We start from the raw sequence: 21165 nt of genomic DNA, 5'->3' as shown, positions 1-21165 counted from the left end.
TATGAATGATAAGATTGAAACTATATGAGATGACATCTTTGGAAGTTTAGTTTTTGGAATCAAATAGAAGTAGAAGCTTTCTTTGGAGACCTTTTGTAGACCTGGAGTTTGGCACATTCTGAAGGTCAGTGAAACCTCTTGCTGACCCTTACTGCTTCTTTCCTTCCACCCTCACACATACATTCTCATAATTGTGGCCTTCTGGGTGTTTCATAATAACTCGGACACTTCATGATATAAGCTTTTGGTAGCTTTATTCATTGTTTGGAATTCACTGAGGCTTCTTCCAGAGCATATACCCAAACTTAACTGAAATTTGTTGTTCAGGGACCTATGTAACTAATGTTCAACACCATCCTTAAAGTGTTGAACATACAAACATTTCCTTTTGATATTTCAATCCCCAGCTTCCTATCTTAAAAGTTAGGTTCCTGTGCAAAGATACAATTATTTTTAAAAGTATAATAAACTGTAACAAGAAAATTAGCATATGCTGCTTATTTGCTTTCTTGGAAAACCAGATTAGATTGTTATGTTAAACTTTATGTCTTCTTTAAGTTTTATGACTCCAGCCATAATAATGCTCCCATACTCTTTAGAGTTCCTAATCCTGGTCTCAAACCAATACCTTGATTCCAAAACTTGCTAAGTGCTTGAGTACTTTTTTTCCCCTTTGGATTTATTATGTATTTATTTTTAACATTGATTTCTTTTTAAATTTTAAGTTCCAAATTCTCTACCTCTCTTCTCCTCCTTCTTCTACCCTCTGGGAAGGCGAGCAGTATATCAGTTTTATATGTGAACACAGTAACAGCCACGTTGTGTGATGACCTACTTTAATAGACTTAGCCCTTCTCAGCAACGCAAGGATCTAAGATGTCTCCAAAAATCTCATGATGGAAAATGCTGTCCACATTCAAAGAAAGAACTATGAACTAAGGCAACTCCAAAAGACTAATGATGGGAATTGCTGTCCACATCCAGAGATAGAACTATGGAGTCTGAATGCAGATGGAAGCATCCTATTTGCTCTCCTTTTCCTTTGTTGTTTTGTTTTATTGCTTCATTCTCATGGTTCCTCCCATTAGTTCTAATTGTTCTTTACAACATGACTCAGTGGGAAAATATACTTAACGTAAATGTATAAGTAGAGCCTGTATCAGATTGTACACCACCTGAGGGGGCAGGGAGAAGAGAGGAGGGGGGAGAAAATTTAAAACTCAAAATCTGATGAAAGTGAATGTTGAAAACTAAAAATAAATTATCAAAACAAAAAAAAAGAAATATAATGTCTAGGCTTGTTTGATTATAACTTTCAGGTAATCTAAAAATTCTTAAATTATCTCTCAATCTATTTTTCAGGCCACTTGTTTTTCCTGTGAGATATTTCATATTTTCTTCTATTTTGTCATTCTTTTGCATTTGTTTTATTGTTAATGTCTCATGGAGTCATTAGCTTCAACTTGCCCAATTCTAATTTTTAAGGAATTATTTTCTTCAATGAGATTTTATAATTTTTTTCATTTGACCAATTTTGTTTTTTAAGGAATTCTTCATTAGTGAATTTTTGCGCCTCTTTTACCATTAGGCCAATTGTGTTTTATTAAGATGTCATTTTCTTTAGTATTTCTTTGAGTGCCTCTTTTACCAAGTTAATTCTCTTTTCGTAATTTTCTTGTATCACTCTTTATTTCTATTCCCAATTTTTCCTTTACCACTCTTATCTCTTCCTTTAACTCTTCCAGAAACTCTTGCCAGCCTTAGGTCCAATTCACATTTTTCTTTGAGGCTTTGACATCATTGTCTTCTTGGTCTGTGTCTTCGCTGCCACCATAGTAACTTTTTATAGTCAAATTTCTTTTTTGTTGTTTGCTCATTTCCCCAGCCTGTTTCTTGACTTTGAACTTTATATTAAAGTTGGGCTCTGCTTAACTGGGATAGGGAGGTACTGTCCCAAGCTTCAGGTTTTTTTGTGCTGCTGTTTATAGAGCTAGTTCTAGGGTTCTGGAAGTTTTTGGTGCTCCCAACTTGGTGTGATTCTGGGAGAGGTATGGTTATTGCTTTTCTGGTCTGCACTCTGGTCTTTACCCAGAATGGGTCCTTGTTCCCCTACAATCACAAATGTAACTGCTGTCTTGCCTTAGAACTGTGACCAGGGCCCCTGCTGTCCTGTGACTGACCTCCAGCACTCCTCTCCTCTGTGGAATTGCAACCCAGAACTGTGGATAAACAAGAGAATTACCAGTCAGTGCCAGCTGCACCGAGTGCCAGCAAAGAGTCCCCTGTAATCTCTTTCTGACCAGTTGTCCAACCCCCTGACCATCTCTGGGCTGAGAACTCCCAAAGCTGCTTGCTGCAGCTGCAGCCTCAGCTGCTTTTTTTTTAAAGCATTTATTTAATATTTTTTTTCCCAGTTACACATAAAAACAATTTTTAACATTCATTTTTAAAACTTAGAGTTGCAAATTCTCTCCCTTCCTCTCCCTCCCTGCCCCCCATTGAGAGGGCAAACAATTTAATATAGGATATACATGTACAGTCACGCAAAACATATCCATAATAGTCATATTGTGAAAGAAAACATAGACAAGAAAAAAAACCTCAAGAAAAATAAAGAAAGTTTAAAAAAAAAAGCTTCAATCTGTATTTGGACACCATCAGTTCTTTCTCTGGGAGTGGATAGCATTTTTCATCCTAAATCCTTGAGTTGTCTTGGATCCTTGTATTGCTGAGGGTAGCTAAGTCATTCACAGCCATCATCTTACAATATTGCTGTTACTTTGTATATAGTACATTTCACTTTGCCATCAGCGCATGTGAGTCTTTTGAGGTTTTTCTGAGAGCATCCTGCTCATCATTTCTTATAGTACAATCACAAGCCATAACTTGTTTAGCCATTCCTCAATTGATGAGCATCCCCTCAACTTCTAATTCTTTACCCCCAGAAAAGAGCTACTATAAATATTTTTGTACATAAAGGTCCTTTTCCTTTGTTTTATTCTTTTGGGACGCAGACCTAGTAGTGGTATTGCTAGGTCAAAGGGTAAGGATGGTTTTATAGGCCTTTGGGCATACTTCCAAATTGTTCTGCAGAATGCTTGAATCAATTCACAACTCCATCAGCAATGCATTAAAGTCTCATTTTGCCCTCGTCCTCTCCAACATTTGTCATTTACCTCTTCTGTCCTATTAGCCAATCTGATAGGTATGAGGTAGTACCTCAGAATTGTTTTAATTTACATTTCTCTAATCAACAGTGAGAGTATTTTTTCATATGGCTATAGATAGCTTTGACTACTTCATCTGAAAACTGATCATATCTTTAGATCATTTATCAATTGGGCGATGGCTCTTATTTTTATAAATTTGACTCAGTTCTCTATATGTTTGAGAAATGAGGCTTTTATCAAAGAAACTTCAACATTTTTTTCACAGTTACTGTTGCTAACTGTATTTCTCTCCATCCTGTTCTCTGCCCCAGTTTATTCTATTCTCACTCTCTTTTTACCCTGTCCCTCTTCAAAAGTGTTTTGCTTCTGACTACTCCTCCCCCAATCTGACCTCCTTTCTATCACCTCCCCCCTTCTCTTATCCCCTTCTCCTCCTACTTTCCTGTAGTGTATGTAAGATAGAGTTCTATACCTAATTGAAGGTGTATGTTATTCCCACTTTGAGCCAGTTCTGATGAGAGTAAAGTTCACCCGCTGCCTCTCACTTCCCCCCTCTTCTCTTCCACTGTAAAAGCTTTTCTCAGCTGCTCTTATCCCTGCAATGTGTATGGGTTCTGTACAGGCTTCCACCCCAGTGTCACAAACTTCTCCTACCGACTTCCCAAGTTTTCTTAGGCTTGGAAAAATATCTTACCTGACCTCATGTTGACTCTGCCATTCCAAATTTGACATGAGGTGTTATTTTAAAATTGTTTGGAGAGGAATGTTGAGAGAGTTCAGGTGGGTTTCCTGTAATCTACCATCTTGGCTCCACCCTTATCCTCAAGGTTGCTTGAGCACCTTTTAATTTTAACCTAACACTCAGCCTCCCAAGCATCTTTCTGATCTTCAGTTTGTTTTTTGATTATTTTTTAACCTGCATCTTAAAATAATGTTATTCATTCATTCAAGTCCCATCTGGATCTTTGTGACCCTATAGACCATAGCACACCAGTCTCTTCTGTCCTCCACTGTCTCCTGAAGTCCGTCCAAGCTCATGTTCGTTGCTTTCATGGCATTTTTAAATAATGGAAAGATTTATTGAAAGCTTCCAGCATCCCAGTTTCTTTGAACATGTTAGGCAATGTGTAGAGTTTCCATGGTGTTGACTGGTATTTGACAGTACACCTAGTTCTGTACTGGTTCTGTAAAGTGGTGGTAATTATGTATCTTTTAAAAGTGTATTTCAAATGCACATTTGTCTATATAAAATAATTCCTGGACGACTGTAACTTCTGATAAGCTTCTGAGTCTTCTGAATTGGAAGATTTCCCAAGTATCTTTAAAGTGATTCTAACCTTAGTTTTGGAGTTCTTTGTTGAATCATTAAGTGTGGTTGCAGAGAATAGATTGATTAAAATGTCCTTATCAATGTAGTCCTGCTTTGTTCCATTGAGGATGGGAAATAGAAGAGATAAAGTACCATCTTGGTAGTGTGGCAGTCTTTCAGATGTGGTCTGCCAAGTCTTCATTTATTTGCTCTAATCTAAGGTTTTCTAGGGCCATAATAATCTGCTCTACCCCATAACATTGTAGATCAGAAACTTCTGTGTGACCTGGGACTGGAGGAAATTGAAGTATAATTGCATTGAAGACATGTCCAGAGAAGAAAGTGATACCTGGAAAATTTTAGAGAAACTGGGTCAGGAATAAAGGAAAAGATGAGGAAGCTATGAAAAGCAGGACCAACTTAGGAAAATTCATTGGGGTTGGGGGCAGATGGGGTAAAGTACCCAGGAAAGGAAAAAGTAGCCCTCTTCTTCTTCCTCCTGCTTTCTCATTCTGGCAGGAATTGATTCTTTGCCCCAGACCTCAGGTTACCTTATCCATCTATCTATCTATCTATCTATCTATCTATCTATCTATCTATCTATCTATCTATCTATCTATTTACTTATTTATTTGTTTGTTTGTTTGTTTTTTAGGCAATTGGAGTTAAGTGACTTCCCCAGGGTCACATAGCTAGTAAGTGTCAAGCATTTGGTCTGAGGTCAAATTTGAACTCAGGTCCTCCTGATGTCAGGGCCAGTGCTGTATCCACTGTACCATCTAGCTGCCCCCTCAGGTTACTTTAAGCAGAAGGAAAAAAAACACACATTGAAGTTTTGACACTTGGTAAAATTGCAAACCAAGCAGAACTGAGAAATACCAAGAAATTCAGAGGGAACTGGTAGGGGAAAGTGTTCCATTCAAGAGGGGGGGGATAGGGTTGGATATTTAAATAGTGATTGGAAACAGTTAAGAGTCATTAAACAAGATCATACAAAAGTGAATTTATAGGTGGAAAGAATCTTGGGGTCATCTCATCTAGTCCCTTTATTTTATAGATGAGGAACCTAAGGCCCAGAGTGAGTTGTCCATGATGGTAGAGCTAGAATTCAAATGCAGTCCTCATTCCAGATCTAGTACTTTCCTTTATATCATTTTGCCTCCAAATTGCATTTTGATAAACAAGTCTGTGTTTGTCCTACTATTATTATTCTTAGTGGATTTTATACATTTTGATGTAATCTCTCAGATTTCTTTTCTCTAAATTGAGCTATTTAAATGTTAATCTTGTCTGATGTAGTAGCACATCTATCCTCTTGATGATTTTGTTAGTGTTTCTCCCAGTGTTCTCTAACTCTACTTTCTTTTTCTTGTGGTGGAGTTGCCATCTTTAAACAGTACTCTGGAAATTTATGAAGCCTGTTTTGTTTCCAGTACTTTGGGACTCTTATCTTCAGAGTGTAGTCTACAATAACTCCAAGGTCCCTTTCCTAGGATATAACTGATACCCTAGAGCCTACCACGGGACATTTTTATTTTTCTCCTCTAAATGCATTTATTATTTTGGAATTGCCCATACAAAAACTAAAGCTTTTTAGGTTACCCACAAAGAATCAAAAGATATTCCTCTCAGTTTGGTATTTCACCTGGAAGAATTAATGTAATTTGCATACATAGAAATTTCATGGTGTGTAATCTTCCAGATAATTTTTAAAGTATTAAAATAGCATCAACCTTAGCAACCATTCATCTTTATCTTGAGAAATGCTTGTTTCTCCCTCCCCTTTTCCCTATTTCTAAGCCCTATCCACTGCCATCAATCTGGTTGTTGCTCAGAAGCCTTTTTGTTAACGTTGACTTAGCATCCACTGTCATAATTTTTTTAAAACTAGAAGGAACTTTCATTATTCTCAACAGTGACTTCCAAGAATTTGATCTGTACATAGGAAAAAGTTCCTCCAAGCAAACATTGCAAATTCCTAACATGTAATTTCATTGTTTATGTTTGTGCCTGCCTATTGTACACATTTTTTGAAATGCACATTTTATAGGCTGTCTCAAAAGTCTTAGTGCAGCTTTTAAATTTAGGACTGCGCCAATTCTTTTGGGATGCCAAAGCTTATGAAGGCTAGCCCCTTTACCTGTTCAAACGATTCCATTCCATCCCCATCTCCTCCAATAGATTGTCCCCTACTGTCACCCTCACTCTTTTACTTATTTTCACTTAAGTTTAAGACTGCACCCAGACTTTTGGGACACCTTGTATTTAAAATGACCCATAAGTTTTATATTTGCAAATTGTCTTTTTTGGCAACTTTTATTACCTATTCCATTTAGCAGAATAGGGAATAAATAATAGTTAAGAAGTAAATTCTGATTTTTTTTTCTGTTTCTGTAGTCATTCCGAAAGTGTTTTATTTGGTGCCTACAGCCCTCAATTCTGTGCTAGGCACTCTGGGGGATACAAAGAAATAAAAAACATGGTCTCTATCCTTGAAATGTTAATTCAAATCTAAGAGATAAGGCTTATTATTAACACATGAAATTACTACAGCACATATATATAAGACAGCTTATAATTAGGTGCTGAATTGTATGGTGAAGACTATAAGTAGGGAGACCAGTGAAGTCACAAAGTAGTCAGAGAAAGGTCAGTGGAGGTTCTTGAGAGAGCCTTAAAGAATGGGTAAGATTTGGATAAACAGTGGAGAGTTCATTCTAGAAAAGAGGAACAGCCTGAACACAGAGACAGAAATCATAGTGTGGTAATGAGAATGACCTGATCAGAGGAGAGGATAGTAGTCAGTCAATAAGTGGTTGTTAAGCACTTACCGTTATGTGCCAGGCACTGTGCTAAGTGCCAGAAAACAGCACGTCTTTTCATAATTTATTTTATAGAATATGATACACATACACATATACACACACACACACACACACACACACACACACACACTCGCATGTGTATGTGTAAACACTTTGTTAAGAGGAATAGGCATTTACCAACATTGCTGAAATGCATTATTTTCTATAGGTTTTATTGTCTTTATTGCACTTTGGAAAAAAATTTGTATGCTTGATATAGGCATTAGAATATTAATACTTTGTACTCTACAAAAGTTGTTTGATTTGTATATATACATATATATTCATTTGTGTTTTTAAAAAAACAGATATGCAGCTTCTATTGATGATATTTTAGAAGAAGAGGAGCATTATGCAGATCAGCTGAAGGAATATCTTTTCTATGCAGAAGCATTAAGGTAAGTAGAGTTAAAATTCCAAGTTCCTTGCCTCTTGGTTATTTAGAACTGAGGCCATGTGCTTCAGTAGAATATAGATATTGTGATTTTTCGTTCATTTTCTTAGTAAATATTTGGAGAGCTGTTCTGTTTGTACTTTTTTGTTAAACATTATTAGAAGGCCACAAACTAATTTAAATCCTTTAATTCCTTGTGGGGGCAGCATTGTTGTATCAAAAACTTCCCTCACCTGGATAAATTGAAACCCTTCCTATTCCCCTAAAAGGGAGAAAACATAGATATATAAAAAGATAAGTAAGGGTGAGTAGTATGGATAGTACTTTGTTCTAAGGACACTGGAGACTGATGAACCATTGCTAATTTTTGAGCAGGTGGGTAAAAATAATGAAAACAATGGTTTAAGAAGATTAGTCTGGCAACAGTGTTGCTAGATGTATTGAGGAGACTAAAGACATTGAGTTCACTTAGGGTGTTTGAATGGTCTGGGTTTGAAATAACAGGAATTTGAACTAGAGTGGAGGTGGTAGCGGTAGAAAGGAAGAGATACTCATGAAAATGTTATGAATCTTTCAGTTGACATGACTTGGTGACTAACTGGCATATGGGATCAAGAAGAAGAGAGTGTCAGAAATAACTCCAAATCTTAAAAAGAAAAGAAAAATGCTTTATTAATTTTTCTTTTATATTGCTATCACTTTCAGCTGACTTCTTCCCGCCAATCCCCAGTACAGTCTTCACAACAAATAAATGCAGCTAAACAAATCAACACATTAATCATGTCTGACAATTCACGCCTCATTCAATACCCATGTCCGCTGCCAAGAAAAGGGAATTGTATTTCACCCACAGTTGAGTGGAGTCACAACTAGTCACTGCTTTGCTCAGATCTGATATTTTTCACTGTTGTTTTCTTCTCTGTGGTATTAGTATGAATTGTTTTCTTAATTCTGTTCATTTAACTTTGTATCATTTTGTACAAATTCTTTCAAATTTACCTGAATTTATATTTATCAATCCTCATGGTAAATAATAGTATTCCATTACATTTATACGTTGCACTTTATTCATTATACGTATTGACTTTGTCTCAAATACTCTAACTATTCAATTCCTCAATATGTTCACTTCTGTGAGCTATTCCTCGATCCCATCTTAGCCATGCCATTGATCTTATCATCACCCACAAATGTTCAAGAATTCTGAAGATCCCCTTATCTAATCACAGTCTATTGGCTTTTCACCTCTCCCTCTGCCTTCACTTACATAACTTTCTCCAAAAAGTTATGTTATCCACATTTTGACCTCAGATCCCTTGACCTCTTTTGTCACTCTCTCTTCTTCTCCCCATCTTGCCCCTGTGATGAATCAATTAAACTCTACACTGTTCTCCTCTCTTGAATCCTCAGCCCTTTTATGATATTGCCAGTTATACCTAGCCAAGCCTTAGCCCTGGATTACTTCTGCCATTCACTGCCTTCACTCTTACGCAGTTGCTCCTGAATGAAGATGAAGAAAATTAGGCAGATCTTCTGACTAGGTTCTCATGTTACACAACCGTAACTGGGCTCTCACTGTCACCAGGCAATCCTGTGCTTCCCATATCCTCTCACTATCACTCTCTCCATGATGGCTCTTCAAAACTTTTTCATTCCTCCTCAGACTTCTTGTGACTCCCCCTTACTCTCTCAGCTGAGAACCTTGCCTCATATTTTACAGAAAAAATTGAGGCCATTTGCCATGGTTCCTTCTCCCATCTTCCTCATCTCAAATCATCTAGATCTCCTGCACCCATCTCACATGATGAAGTGGCCTAACTCCTTACCAAGGCTCACCCATTTACCTGTTCAAGTAACCCTATTCCATCCTGCCTCCTCTAGTAGATTGCCCCCTCTGCCACTACCACTCTTTCACTTATTTTTGGTCTCTCCCTCTCTACTGGTTCATTTCCTACTACCTGCAAACATACCCCTTTCTCCCCAATCCTGAAAAAGCCCTCACTTAATCCTTCTATTACTGCTAACTATCATCCTATTTCTCTTCTGCTTTTTGTAGCTAACCTCCTGGAAAAGGCTGTTGATAATAGGTGCCTCCACTTTCTGTCCTCTCACTGTCTTTTTAACCACTGGTAATCTGGCTTCCAACCTTATCATTCCACCAAAACTTTCTCCAAAGTTACTAATCATCTCTTACTTATCAAATCCAGTGGCCTTTTCTCAAGCCTCATTTTCCTTGACCTCTCTACAATCTTTGACACTGTTGATCACTTTCTCCTCCTCAGTACTCTTTTCTCTAGGTTTTCAGGACACCACTTTCTCCTACTTCTCCTTCTACCTCTCTGACCACTTTTTCTCTGTCTCTTTTGCTGAATCTTTTCCCACATCATATCCCCTAACCATAAGTATCCCTCAGGATTTTGACCTGAACCCTGTTCTCTTCCCCCTCTATACTACTAAATTTGGTGATCTCATCAACTCCCATGGATTTAATTGCCATCTCTATGCTGATGATTCTCAAATCTACCTATTCTGCCCTAACTTTTCTGCTGACCTCCAGTCTCGCATGTCCAACTGCCTTTCAGACATCTCAAGCTGGATGTTTAGTAGACATCTTAAACTCAGTATACCCAAAACAGAACTCATTATCTTTCCTCTCGAACTTTCCCCCCACCTCCTGCCTTCCCTTTAGTAAAAGGGCAGGTGTAGAGGGCAACACCATCCTCCTAATCCTCAGGCTCAAAACCTAGGAGTCATCCTGGATTCTTTGCAGTCTCTCACCCCCTCCAACCTCTACTCTGTTAGGTTTCACCTTTGCAGCATCTCTCAAATATGCCCTCTTCTCTTTGACACTGGCGCCACTGTAGTGTAAATCCTTATTACCTACATCTGGACTATGATGATAGCTTCCTGGTGGTTCTGCTTGCCAATCCATCCTCTAGCCATGAAAATGATTTTTTTTTTGTGAGACAATTGGGGTTAAGTGACTTGCTCAGAATCACTGTTAGTGAGTGTTATGTGTCTGAGACTGGATTTGAACTCAGGTCCTCCTGACTCCAGAGCCAGTGCTCTATCTACTGCGCCACCTAACTTCCCCGAAAATGATTTTCTTAAAACACGTCTTATCTCACCCTGCTACTCAGTAAACTCTAGTGGCTCCCTATTGCCTCCAGGATCAAATAAAAAATATTCTGTTTGGCATTCAAAGCCCTTTATAATCTAGCCCCCTACTAAATTTCAAGTTTTCTTACACCTTACTCCCTGAAACATACTGTTTGGTCCAGTGATACTTATTTGTTCACTGTTCCACACATAAGACATTCCGTCTCTCAACTCCAGGTATTCTCTCTGGCTATTCCCTGTGTCTAGAACACTTTGCCTTCTCCACTCCAAATATTGACCTCCCTGTCTTCCTTTAAGTCCCAACTAAAATCCCATGTTCTACAGGAAGTCTTCTCTAACCCCTCTTAATGCTAGTGTTCCCCTCTGTTAATTATTTCCTCTTTATCCTGTATATGGCTTGATTTGTATGTATTTGATGGCATGTTGTTTCTCCCACCAGATTGCAAGGTCTTTGAGGGCAGGGGTGTGTCTTTTGACTCTTTTTGTATTCTCAGTGCTTAGCACAGTGGCGAGCACATAGCAGGTGCTTAAGTGTCTCTCTAAATATTTCTATGAATGGTACCTTTTTTCCTGCCTTTCACCTTCTTGAGTTTTGCTTAGCAGTGATATTGCTAGGTTTCTACAGTTTAGTGACATTTCTAATATAAATACTGAATTGTTTTCCAGAATAGATGGATATGTTTACAGCTCCACCAGCAGCGCAGTAATATGCCTATCTCACCCTGCTACTATCATTCATGACCTTTGAAAATGTAGTTTTAGTAGATAGTGAAAGCTAAATTTGGCAGTGAAGAAGAATAGTAGCTCTTCTTCCCTCCTTCTAATGCTCTTACATATATGACCCAAGAAGGCAGCAGTGGGGGAATTTGTACATGAGGACACATTCTTTTTTTTTTTAAACATTTTTCTTTAAAGTTTTGAGTTCCAAATTCTATCCCTTCCTTCCCTCCCCTGTCCTTGAGAATGTAAGCAGTCAGATATAGGTTATACATGTCAGATTATGCAAAACATTTCCATATTAGTCATCTTGTACAAGAAGATTCGAATAAAAGAAAAAAATGAAAGAAAATGAAAAATAGCTTGCTTCTGCCCGTATTCAAATAATATCAGTTCTTTCTCTGGAGTTGGATAGTATGCTTCATCATTAGTCCTTTGGGATTATCTTAGATCATTATATTGCTGAGAATAGCTAAGTCATTCACAGTTCTTCATTGAACAGTATCGCTGTTATCGTGTACAGTGTTCTCCTGGTTCTGCTGACTTCACTATGTGTCAGTTCATATAAGTTTTTCCAGGTTTTTCTGACATCATCCTGCTTGTCATTTTTTATAGCACAATAATATTCCATTACAATCATATACCACAGCTTGTTTAGCCATTCCCCAGTTGATGGGCATCCCTTTGATTTACAATTCTTAGCCACCACAAAAAGGGCTGCTATAAACATTTTTGTATAACTAGGTCTTTTTCCCTTTTTTGGGTGTCTTTAGGATATAGACCTAGCAATAGTATTGCTGAATCAAAGGGTATGCACAGTTTTGTAGCCCTTTGGGCATAATTCCAAATTGCTCTCCAGAATGGTTGGATCACTTCACAACTCCACCAGTAGTGCATTAGTGTCCCAGTTTTCCAACATCCCCTCCAAAATCTAACATTTTCTTGTTCTGTCATATTAGTCAATCTGATACGTGTAAGATGGTATCTAAGAGTTGTTTTAATTTGCGTTTCTCTAATTAGTAATGTAGATCATTTTTTCACATGACTATAGATAGCTTTGATTTCTTTGAAAACTGCCTGTTCATATCCTTTGACCATTTATCAACTGAAGAATAACTTGTATTTTTATAAATTAGACTCCATTCTCTATATATTTGAGAAATGAGGTATTTATCAGAGATATTTGTTGCAGATTTTTATCCCTAGTTTCTGCCTTCCTTATAATTTGGTTGCTTTGGTTTTATTTGTGCATAAACTTTTTAATTTTATGTAATCAAAATTATCTATTTTATATTTTGTAATGTTCACTTTATCTTCCTGTGTCATAAATTCTTCCCTTATCCACAAAACTGACATAAATTATTCCATGCTCTCTTAATTTGCTTATGGTATCACCCTTCATGTGTAAATCATGTACCCATTTTGACCTTATCTTAGTATTTCGTGTGAGATACCTAGTTTCTGCCATACCATTTTCCAGTTTTCCCAGCAGTTTTTGTCAAATAATGAGTTTTTGTTCCAAAAGCTTAGATCTTTGGGTTCTATGTTATACAGGATTACTGCGGACATTTACCATAATGTAATTTGTACCTAATCTATTCCACTGATCCACCACTCTGTTTTTTAGCCAGTATTAGATTATCTTGATAATTACTGTTTTACAATACAGTTTGAGATCTGGTATAGACCACCTTCTTTCACATTTTCTTTTCATTGATTCCCTTGATATCCTTGAGTTTTTATTCTTCCAGATGAATTTTGTTATTATTTTTTCTAGCTCTATAAAATAATTTTTATATAGTTTTGATTCATATGTCAAATAAATTTAGGTAGAATGCTCATTTTTATTATATTGGCTTGGCCTGCCCATGAGCAATTAGTATTTTTCCAGTTGTTTAGATATGACTTTGTGTCAAAAGTGTTTTTTGGTTGTGTTCATACAGTCCCTGAGTTTGTCTTGGCAGGTTGACTCCCAAGTATTTTATATTGTCTACAGTTATTTTAAATGGAATTTCTCTTTCTATATCTTGCTGCTAGATTTTATTGGTAATATATAGAAAAGCTGATGATTTATGTGGGTTTGTTTTGTATCCTGCAACTTTGCTAAAATTGTTAATAATTTTAATTTTTTTTAGTTGATTCTCTAGGATTTCTAAGTATAACGTCATATCTGCAGAGAGTGATAGCTTTGTTTCTTCTTTGCCTATTCTAATACCTTCAATTTCTTTTTCTTCTCTTATTGCTATAGCTAACATTTCTAGTATAATATTAAATAGTAGAGGTGAAAATGGGCATCCTTGCTTCACCTTTGATTGTACTGGGAAGGCTTCTAGCTTGTCCCTATTATAGAAAATGCTTGCTGATGGTTTTAGATAAATATTACTTATCATTTTAAGGCAAGCTTCCTTTATTCCTGTGTTCTCTAGTGTTTTTAATAGGAATGGTTGCTGTATTTTGTCAAAGGCATTTGCTGCATCTGTTGAGATAATCTTATATTTCTGTTGGTTTTGTTATTGGTTTGATCACTTACGCTGATAGTTTTCCTAATATTGAACCAGCACAGCATTCCTAGTGTAAAATCCCGCCTGGTCATGCGTGTGTGATCCTTCTGATATTGCTGTAATCTCTTTGCCAGCATTTGATTTAAAATTTTTGCATCAATATTCCTTAGGGAAATTGGTCTATAATTTTCCTTCTCTGTTTTGGCTCTTCTTGGTGTAGGTATCAGCACCATATTTGTGTTGTAGAAGGAATTTGGTAGAGCTTCTTTGCCTATTTTTCCAAATAGCATATATAGTATTTTGATTAATTGTTCTTTAAATATTTGGTAGAATTCGCTTGTGAATAATCCAGAGATTTTTTTCTTAGAAGGTTCATTGATGGCTTGTTTAATTTCTTTTTCTAAGATTCGGTTATTTGAGCATTTTATTTTATTTTACTTCTGTTAATCGGGGTAATTTATATTTTTGTAGATATTTATCCATTTCATTTAGATTGTCAAATTTATTGGCTTATAATTGGGCAGAATAGCTCCTAACAATTATCTTTATTTCCTCTTCCTTGGTGGTGAATTAACCCTGTTCGTTTTTGATACTAGTAATTTGGTTTTCTTCTTTTTTTTTTAAATCAAATTAACCAATGGTTTACCTTTTTTTTTCATATAACCATCTTCTAGTTTTATTTATTAGTTCAATGGTTTTCTTACTTTCAACTTTATTAATCTCTTTGATTTTCAGGATTTCCAATTTGGTGTTTAATTGGGGATTTTCAATTTCTTCTTTTTCTAGTTTTTTTAGTTGCGTACCCAATTCATTGATCTATTTTTTTTCCTATTTTATTGATGTAAGCAATTAGAGATATAAATTTCCCCCTAAGTACCACTTTGGCTGCATCCCATAAATTTTGGTGTGTTGTCTCATTGTTGTAATTTTCTTTAATGAAATTATCAGTTGTTTCTATGACTTGTTCCAATTTGACCCACTTATTTTTTAGGATTAGATTATTTAATTTCCACTTAAATTTTAGTCTTTTTCCATTGTCCATTATTGAATATAATTTTTATTGCATTATGAGCTGAAAGGGATGCATTTACTGTTTCTGTTTTTCTGTGTTTGGTTGTGAGGTTTTTATGTCCTAATACATGGTCAGTTTTTGTGTAGGTGCTGTATACTGCTGAGAAAACAGTATATTCCTTTCTATTCCAATTCATTTTTTCCCAGAGATCTATCATGTCTAGCTTTTCCAGAATTTCATTCACCTCCTTAACTTCTTTCTTGTTTATTTTTTGGTTAAATTTATCTAGTTCAGAGAGGGGGTAAAGTTGGGGTCTCCCACTAGTATAGTTTTATTGTCTATTTCCTCCTGTAACTCATTCAGCTTCTTCGAAAATTTAGATGCTATACTCTTTGGTGCATATGTTTGGTTTTGATATGACTTCATTGTCTATGGTATCTTTCAGCAAGATATAGTTTCCTTCATTTGGAAGGGCTCAGAGGATTTCTTCTTCAATCTGCCATCTTGGCACAGGAAGTCAGGACAAATTCTTAATGGAGGAACTGAAGCAGAAGAAAGAGGCAGGAGGAGGAGGGCCAGCAGGAGCCACTGAGAAGGCAGGGATGAGGATAATCAAGTAATATGGTGGTGCTGAAGAAAACAAAGAAGAAATAAGGTAACAAAAAAAAAATCAAAGAGAAAGAACCGAAACAGAAGACAAGAAGAAGCTAAGAAAAGATTTGAAAAGCCTGAAGAACTTAATCCCAGAAAAAAAAAACTAGCAGATAAACTGTGTCTAAAGAAATTACAGGAAGAAGTAGACCTGAACTAACACGAAGAAATCTTTGCTGTTAATACCCATGTGTGGTATAGAAGCTATGAATCCATTTTCTTTTTTAAAATTTCATTTATTTTATTCTGAACTTAAGAAATAAAACAAGCATTTCCATAACATAGAATGGGGGAGGGGGGGAGAGAGACAATTGTACATGAAACTGTGCCAATCTATTATATACAAGTTGCTATTCCTTTTAAATTTATAATAAAATTATCGTGTAACTTTCTTTTTTTCTTTTTTTCTTCCCTCCCTTCCCCCCATGGCTACCATTAGGCTTAAATATGTATATATGTGTAAAACCATTCTATATATCAGTTCTTTTCTGTGTGCAGATGCAGCTTCCTTCATGTGTCCTTTGTAGTTAGTTTGGGTATTTATAATAGTCAAAATGACTTATTAGCTCAAAGTTGTTCTTAAAACAATATTGTTACTGTATACAGTGTTCTCTTGGTTCTGCTCATTTCACTCTTCATTATTTTGTGTAAGTCTGTCTATCTTTTTCTAAGACCAGTATCTTACACCATTTACCAAAATAAGATCAAAATGGATATATGACCTAGATATCAAGAGAGATACTACAGGAAAATTTGAAGAACTTGGAATGTATTACTTATCAGACTTAATGGATAGGTGAACAATCTATGAATAAGCAGGTATAGACCAGTGTGAGGTGTAAAATGAATTCGTTTTCAAGAGATGACTTCACAGAGTTTAGAAAGTTACTAAAAGATAAAAATTACACAATATGAGCCATCCTCGCCATCTCTGTATTATTCCAGTTCCTTGGAAGCATTAGTTTGAGATATTTGTATTTCATTGCAAATTGATGGCTTGAAGAAGATTACAATTCATTGATAGTGCTATACAGTGAAAAACAAACAAGAAAAAGCATAGCCAAAAAGAATGCTGTGCTCCCTGGAGGGGATTAAGATGATCTTACAGACTGTGTTGGTTGCCATGGAGGACATTTGTAAGATTTGAAGACTTGGTGTGACGTTTCATCTTCTTCCCCATCATCTTCTGTTACCCCTTCTACATGCAACACAGCTTCTTTCCTTTCAGTTCTGCCAAATGCTACAATCAAAAAATAACCAGCACAAAATCTTTTTTGTGTTGGTTAATCTCTTGCCACTTGGGTGCTAATGCAATAGAGAACTTGGTTCCTGCTGACAAAAGGTTAAAATCAGGAAACTTTTTGCTACTGAATCACAGTAAAAGAAATCCTAGTAATGTCATTGTTGCTGTCTGGGTTCCAGGGCCGCAGAGTCATTAAGTTGGATACAGTAGGTGCAACAAGACAAAAAAAATTCTGCAGTGTGTCCAGCCATGTTCAGTAATATAGCCTTAATCATACATACTGGAACTATTTCATATCTTGTCAACAAAAGCAATGTGCAACAAGGGCATGTGGGCTGCATTTAATGTTAAAATTGCTTTCTATTAAGGTGTGGGCTGAGGATTTTAAAAAATATATTGCGAAGAAGACTACTTATTCATGGATATAATGCCTGAAATGGTTACTAGTTTGACAAAAAATTTAAATGGCCAAAACCCACCAACCTTGAAGCCACTTGAAATAATGTTTTCATCATTGCATTTGACAAAACCCAACTTGTGTTATTCCAAGTGTATAAATAGTCTAATTCGTATTTACCAGAATGTTTCTACTGATGTAACTCTTAAAAGGGGAAGGGGGAATTCTTAACCTGTTTTATTTGCCTGATTAAATGTCTGAGAAACAAAACTTCCTTTGTTCTCTTAGCTTCTATTAGGATAACTTTCATTGGGTTTTGGCATTTCCTTTACTTTACAAAACATACTTAGCAAACTGCAACAGTTACTGAAGTTTGGTAAATTATTGAATTAAAAACTGTGACATCTGATTTTATAAAGCAGTATTTAATGACACTATTGTGAAGACTTAAAGACAAAGAAGAATAAGTGATGAGGAAGTGAAACAGTTACAAGACACTCATTCAAGAAGTTTGAAAGTGAAATAAGGGAAAGTAATAGGTCTTTAACTGAGACAGCAGAGTCAAGCGAAACTTTTTGCAAGATGAGTAGACCCGTATATCTTTGAAGGTAGAGGGGAAGGCTTTACTGTTCAAAGTAGAAAAAACTTTAGGGAATAGGTGGGACACAAGGGCAACAAGGGTGGCTGGGTGAGCCTTGAAAAAAGAGGAGGAAAAATAAAAGGTGCTTGTAGTGACAGTGAAAGGAAATGGTCATAATAGCTGTCATTTATAAAGTGTTCCAAGCTTTGAAACATATTTTATATACATTATTTCATTCTCATAACAACCTTGAGTTATCTGTTCAGTAGATGAGTGAACTGTGCAGACTTGCCCATAATCACATAGTTAATAAGTGTATTACAGGTGGAATTTGAACCTAGGTCTTCTTAAAGTCTGGCACTTTATCCATATCCACACTGCCTCCTGTGTAAATACAGATAACTAAGGAGAAAGTGCTAACAGTTGAAGAAATCTTGAAAAGCCTCATGTCAGAGAGGTAACACCTGGGTTGAGCTTTGAAGGAAATCATGGATTCTCTGGAGAGGGTCTATGCACCAGGGAATAGGACTCTACATGTGGGGGCTAATTTTGCTGGACTGTAAAATGTGTGAAGGGGAGTAATGTAAAACAAATCTGAAAAGATGGGCTGGAGCCAGATTGTAAAGGGCTTTTTATGTTAAAGGAATTTGTATTTTGTCCTAGAGGAAATAGAGAGTCATTGAGGTTTGTTGAGTTGGTTAATGACATGTCTAGAGCTGTGCTTTAGTTTGTTTGTTTTTTGGCTAGACAGTTGGGGTTACGTGACTTGCCCAGGGTCACACAGCTAAGTAAGTGTTTGGTCTGAGGCCAGATTTGAACTCAGGTCCTCCTGACTTCAGGGCTGGTGTTCTATCCACTGTGTCACCTAGCTGCCCCTAGAGCTGTGCTTTAGGAAGATAATTCTGGCAGCTGTGTGGTGGATAAATTGGAGAGGAGAGAAACTTGAGGGAAGTAGCCCAATTAAAAGGTTATTGTGGGCAAAGCCAAGATGGCAGAATAGCAGGAAGAATTATAGTGAGCTACTCCCTTCGCCCGCAAGCTTTTGCAAACACATGTAGTAAGTGCACCCAGACTAAATCTCAGACAGATAGGGAAATCCAAGAAAAAAAGTTACACCAAGTCATTTTTCCAGTCTAGGGAGATACTAGGAACAGAATCTGGCCAGGAGCAGCCAAATAGAGCACTCTGTTGTGAGGGAGAGGCTATACACTGGGGTAAGACAAAGTCCCAGACACATCCTGGGGCATCTCAACAGGAACAGGTGCCATGTGGCAGCTCTGTTGCCTGCTACCCAGTTCTGGATTGTAGAGCCAGGGCTGACTGAGGAGGGGACCTGCACTCAGAAGTAGGAAGTTTAGAATCAAGAAGTAGTTTAGACCCCAGGATCATAGAGGTGTCTTAGTTCCAGCCTGTGGCCCAGTCTGAAGCCTGCAGAGAAATAACCAGGTCAGGAATCCCAGACCGAAATGGAACCTGCGTTTCTGTCTCTTTGAACAACCAGAGCTTCCTAGATGGCTTATAGGGGCTGAGCCCAGTTGCTCACACCCAAACCCAAGTGAGGAACTTGCAAAGCTCAGGCCAGAGGGCTGCAATCAGGCTTTATTTACCCTGCAAAAGACTATTTTGGGTGCCCTGAAAGCTTGAAGTTCCCCAACCTGAAATGTCCTAGAGATCCTGGAATAACAATACTTAATACCCCAAGAAATCAGTAAGAGGACCAACTTCCTTCCATGCAGAATTTGGCCCTAACGTAAGTCCAGAGTCAGAAAATAGTCTGGAAGAATGAGCAAAAAAAAAAAAAAAGAATCCCACCATAAAAAACTATTATGATAACAGGACCCTCAAGACATAAACCCAGAAGAAAGAAATGACTCTAGAATATCTATAAGCAGAAACTCAAAGAAAGCATAGCTTGGGCACAAGTTCAGTTAGAATTCCTAGAATTCTTGTCTTTTCATTCTTTTCTTAAGGTCATTGAGATATAACAGAACCACTCCCAGTCTTCTGCCTAATTAAACTTCTGAAAAAATCAAGTACAGAATAGTTACAGTCAGGATCACATATGATTTAGCAGGCACCATTATAATGGAGAGGAGAACTAGAATACCATAATTCAGATGTCAAAGGATATAGGCTCAGCTAATAAAAACTTACCCAGTAAAACTGAATATAATTAAAAAGGGGGAAAGATGAACCTTTAGCGAAATAGAGAATGAAAATGGAGAGAAATAGAGAACAAGCATTCCTGATGAAAAGACCAGAGTGTGTAGAAACTTTGAAATTCAAATACGGGAGCTATTAGAAACCTAGAAAGGTAAATAGTAATGAATAATGATGAAGAACTAAACAAGGATAAACCATTTACATTTTAACAGGGGGAGATGATACATATGTTGCCCCTGAACCCCATCATCAAGGGTTATAGAGGAAGTCTAAATAGACAAAAATCCTAGGAGTGGTTCTGCTACTATTTTGATCATCTTAAGGAAAGAATGGAGAAGAGAAGATGATGCACTGATAAATAAGGCACTGATAAATGCTGTGTTCAGTATAAAGAGAAGATTTGTGGCTTAACATTTTTTTAATTGATGATATAACTCATATCAAGTATGAATATAAAATGATGGCATTGTTTTTAGGTGTCTTAATTCAGTTCTACCAATTTTAAAAAAAATTAAAAACCAAGCTACACTACAATGTCTCATTATGGCATAGATCTGACCCTGAGTTCTTAAAGGCTGTGCCAGTAGAGCACAAGGTCTGGCAAGTCATAAGCTGCTAACCTGAGGTTCTTAACCTTTTTTGTGTTATTGACTTTGGGCAGTCTGGTGAAGGCTATGGACCCATTCTTAGAATAATATTTTTAAATACTCAAAATAAAATACATATGATTATAAAAACATTATATTATATTGAAGTATTGATCCAAATATTTAAAAACCAAGTTCATGGACTCCAAGTTAAGAACTTCTGCAGTAAAGGCTTTGAATGTGGGTCTTGTGATGGACCATACTTCTGTCACCAGAAAACTAGTCTAGTTGGGCTGGCTAGAGGTGAATTTTTGAGCCACAGCAGCTGTGAGACCATTTTCTAAGTCATAGAGGGGTGATGATCCATATTAGTCTTCATGCTAATCATGGTGGATGAGATCATATGTCTCATTGATGAACTCATAGGTCCTTAATGTATCAAATTATAAAAATCAGT

At 36.7% G+C, this 21165-nt stretch overlaps 1 protein-coding gene across 1 annotated transcript in view; it reads left to right on the top strand.

Moving 5' to 3' along the window:
- SNX4 (sorting nexin 4) overlaps positions 1-21165 on the top strand; it is a 77675-nt gene that overhangs the window by 49362 nt on the left and 7148 nt on the right. The window contains exon 10 of the mRNA XM_020986007.2: positions 7652-7741. Within this exon, the coding sequence (XP_020841666.1) occupies positions 7652-7741 (90 nt within the window). The remainder of the gene's footprint in view (positions 1-7651; positions 7742-21165) is intronic.

Source organism: Phascolarctos cinereus, unplaced genomic scaffold (assembly GCF_003287225.1).
Source record: "Phascolarctos cinereus isolate Bilbo 61053 unplaced genomic scaffold, phaCin_HiC Scaffold_726;HRSCAF=1367, whole genome shotgun sequence".
Taxonomy (NCBI): Eukaryota; Metazoa; Chordata; class Mammalia; order Diprotodontia; family Phascolarctidae; genus Phascolarctos; species Phascolarctos cinereus.
Note: the sequence above shows the minus strand (reverse complement) of the source record. Positions and strands in the feature narration are given on the sequence as shown.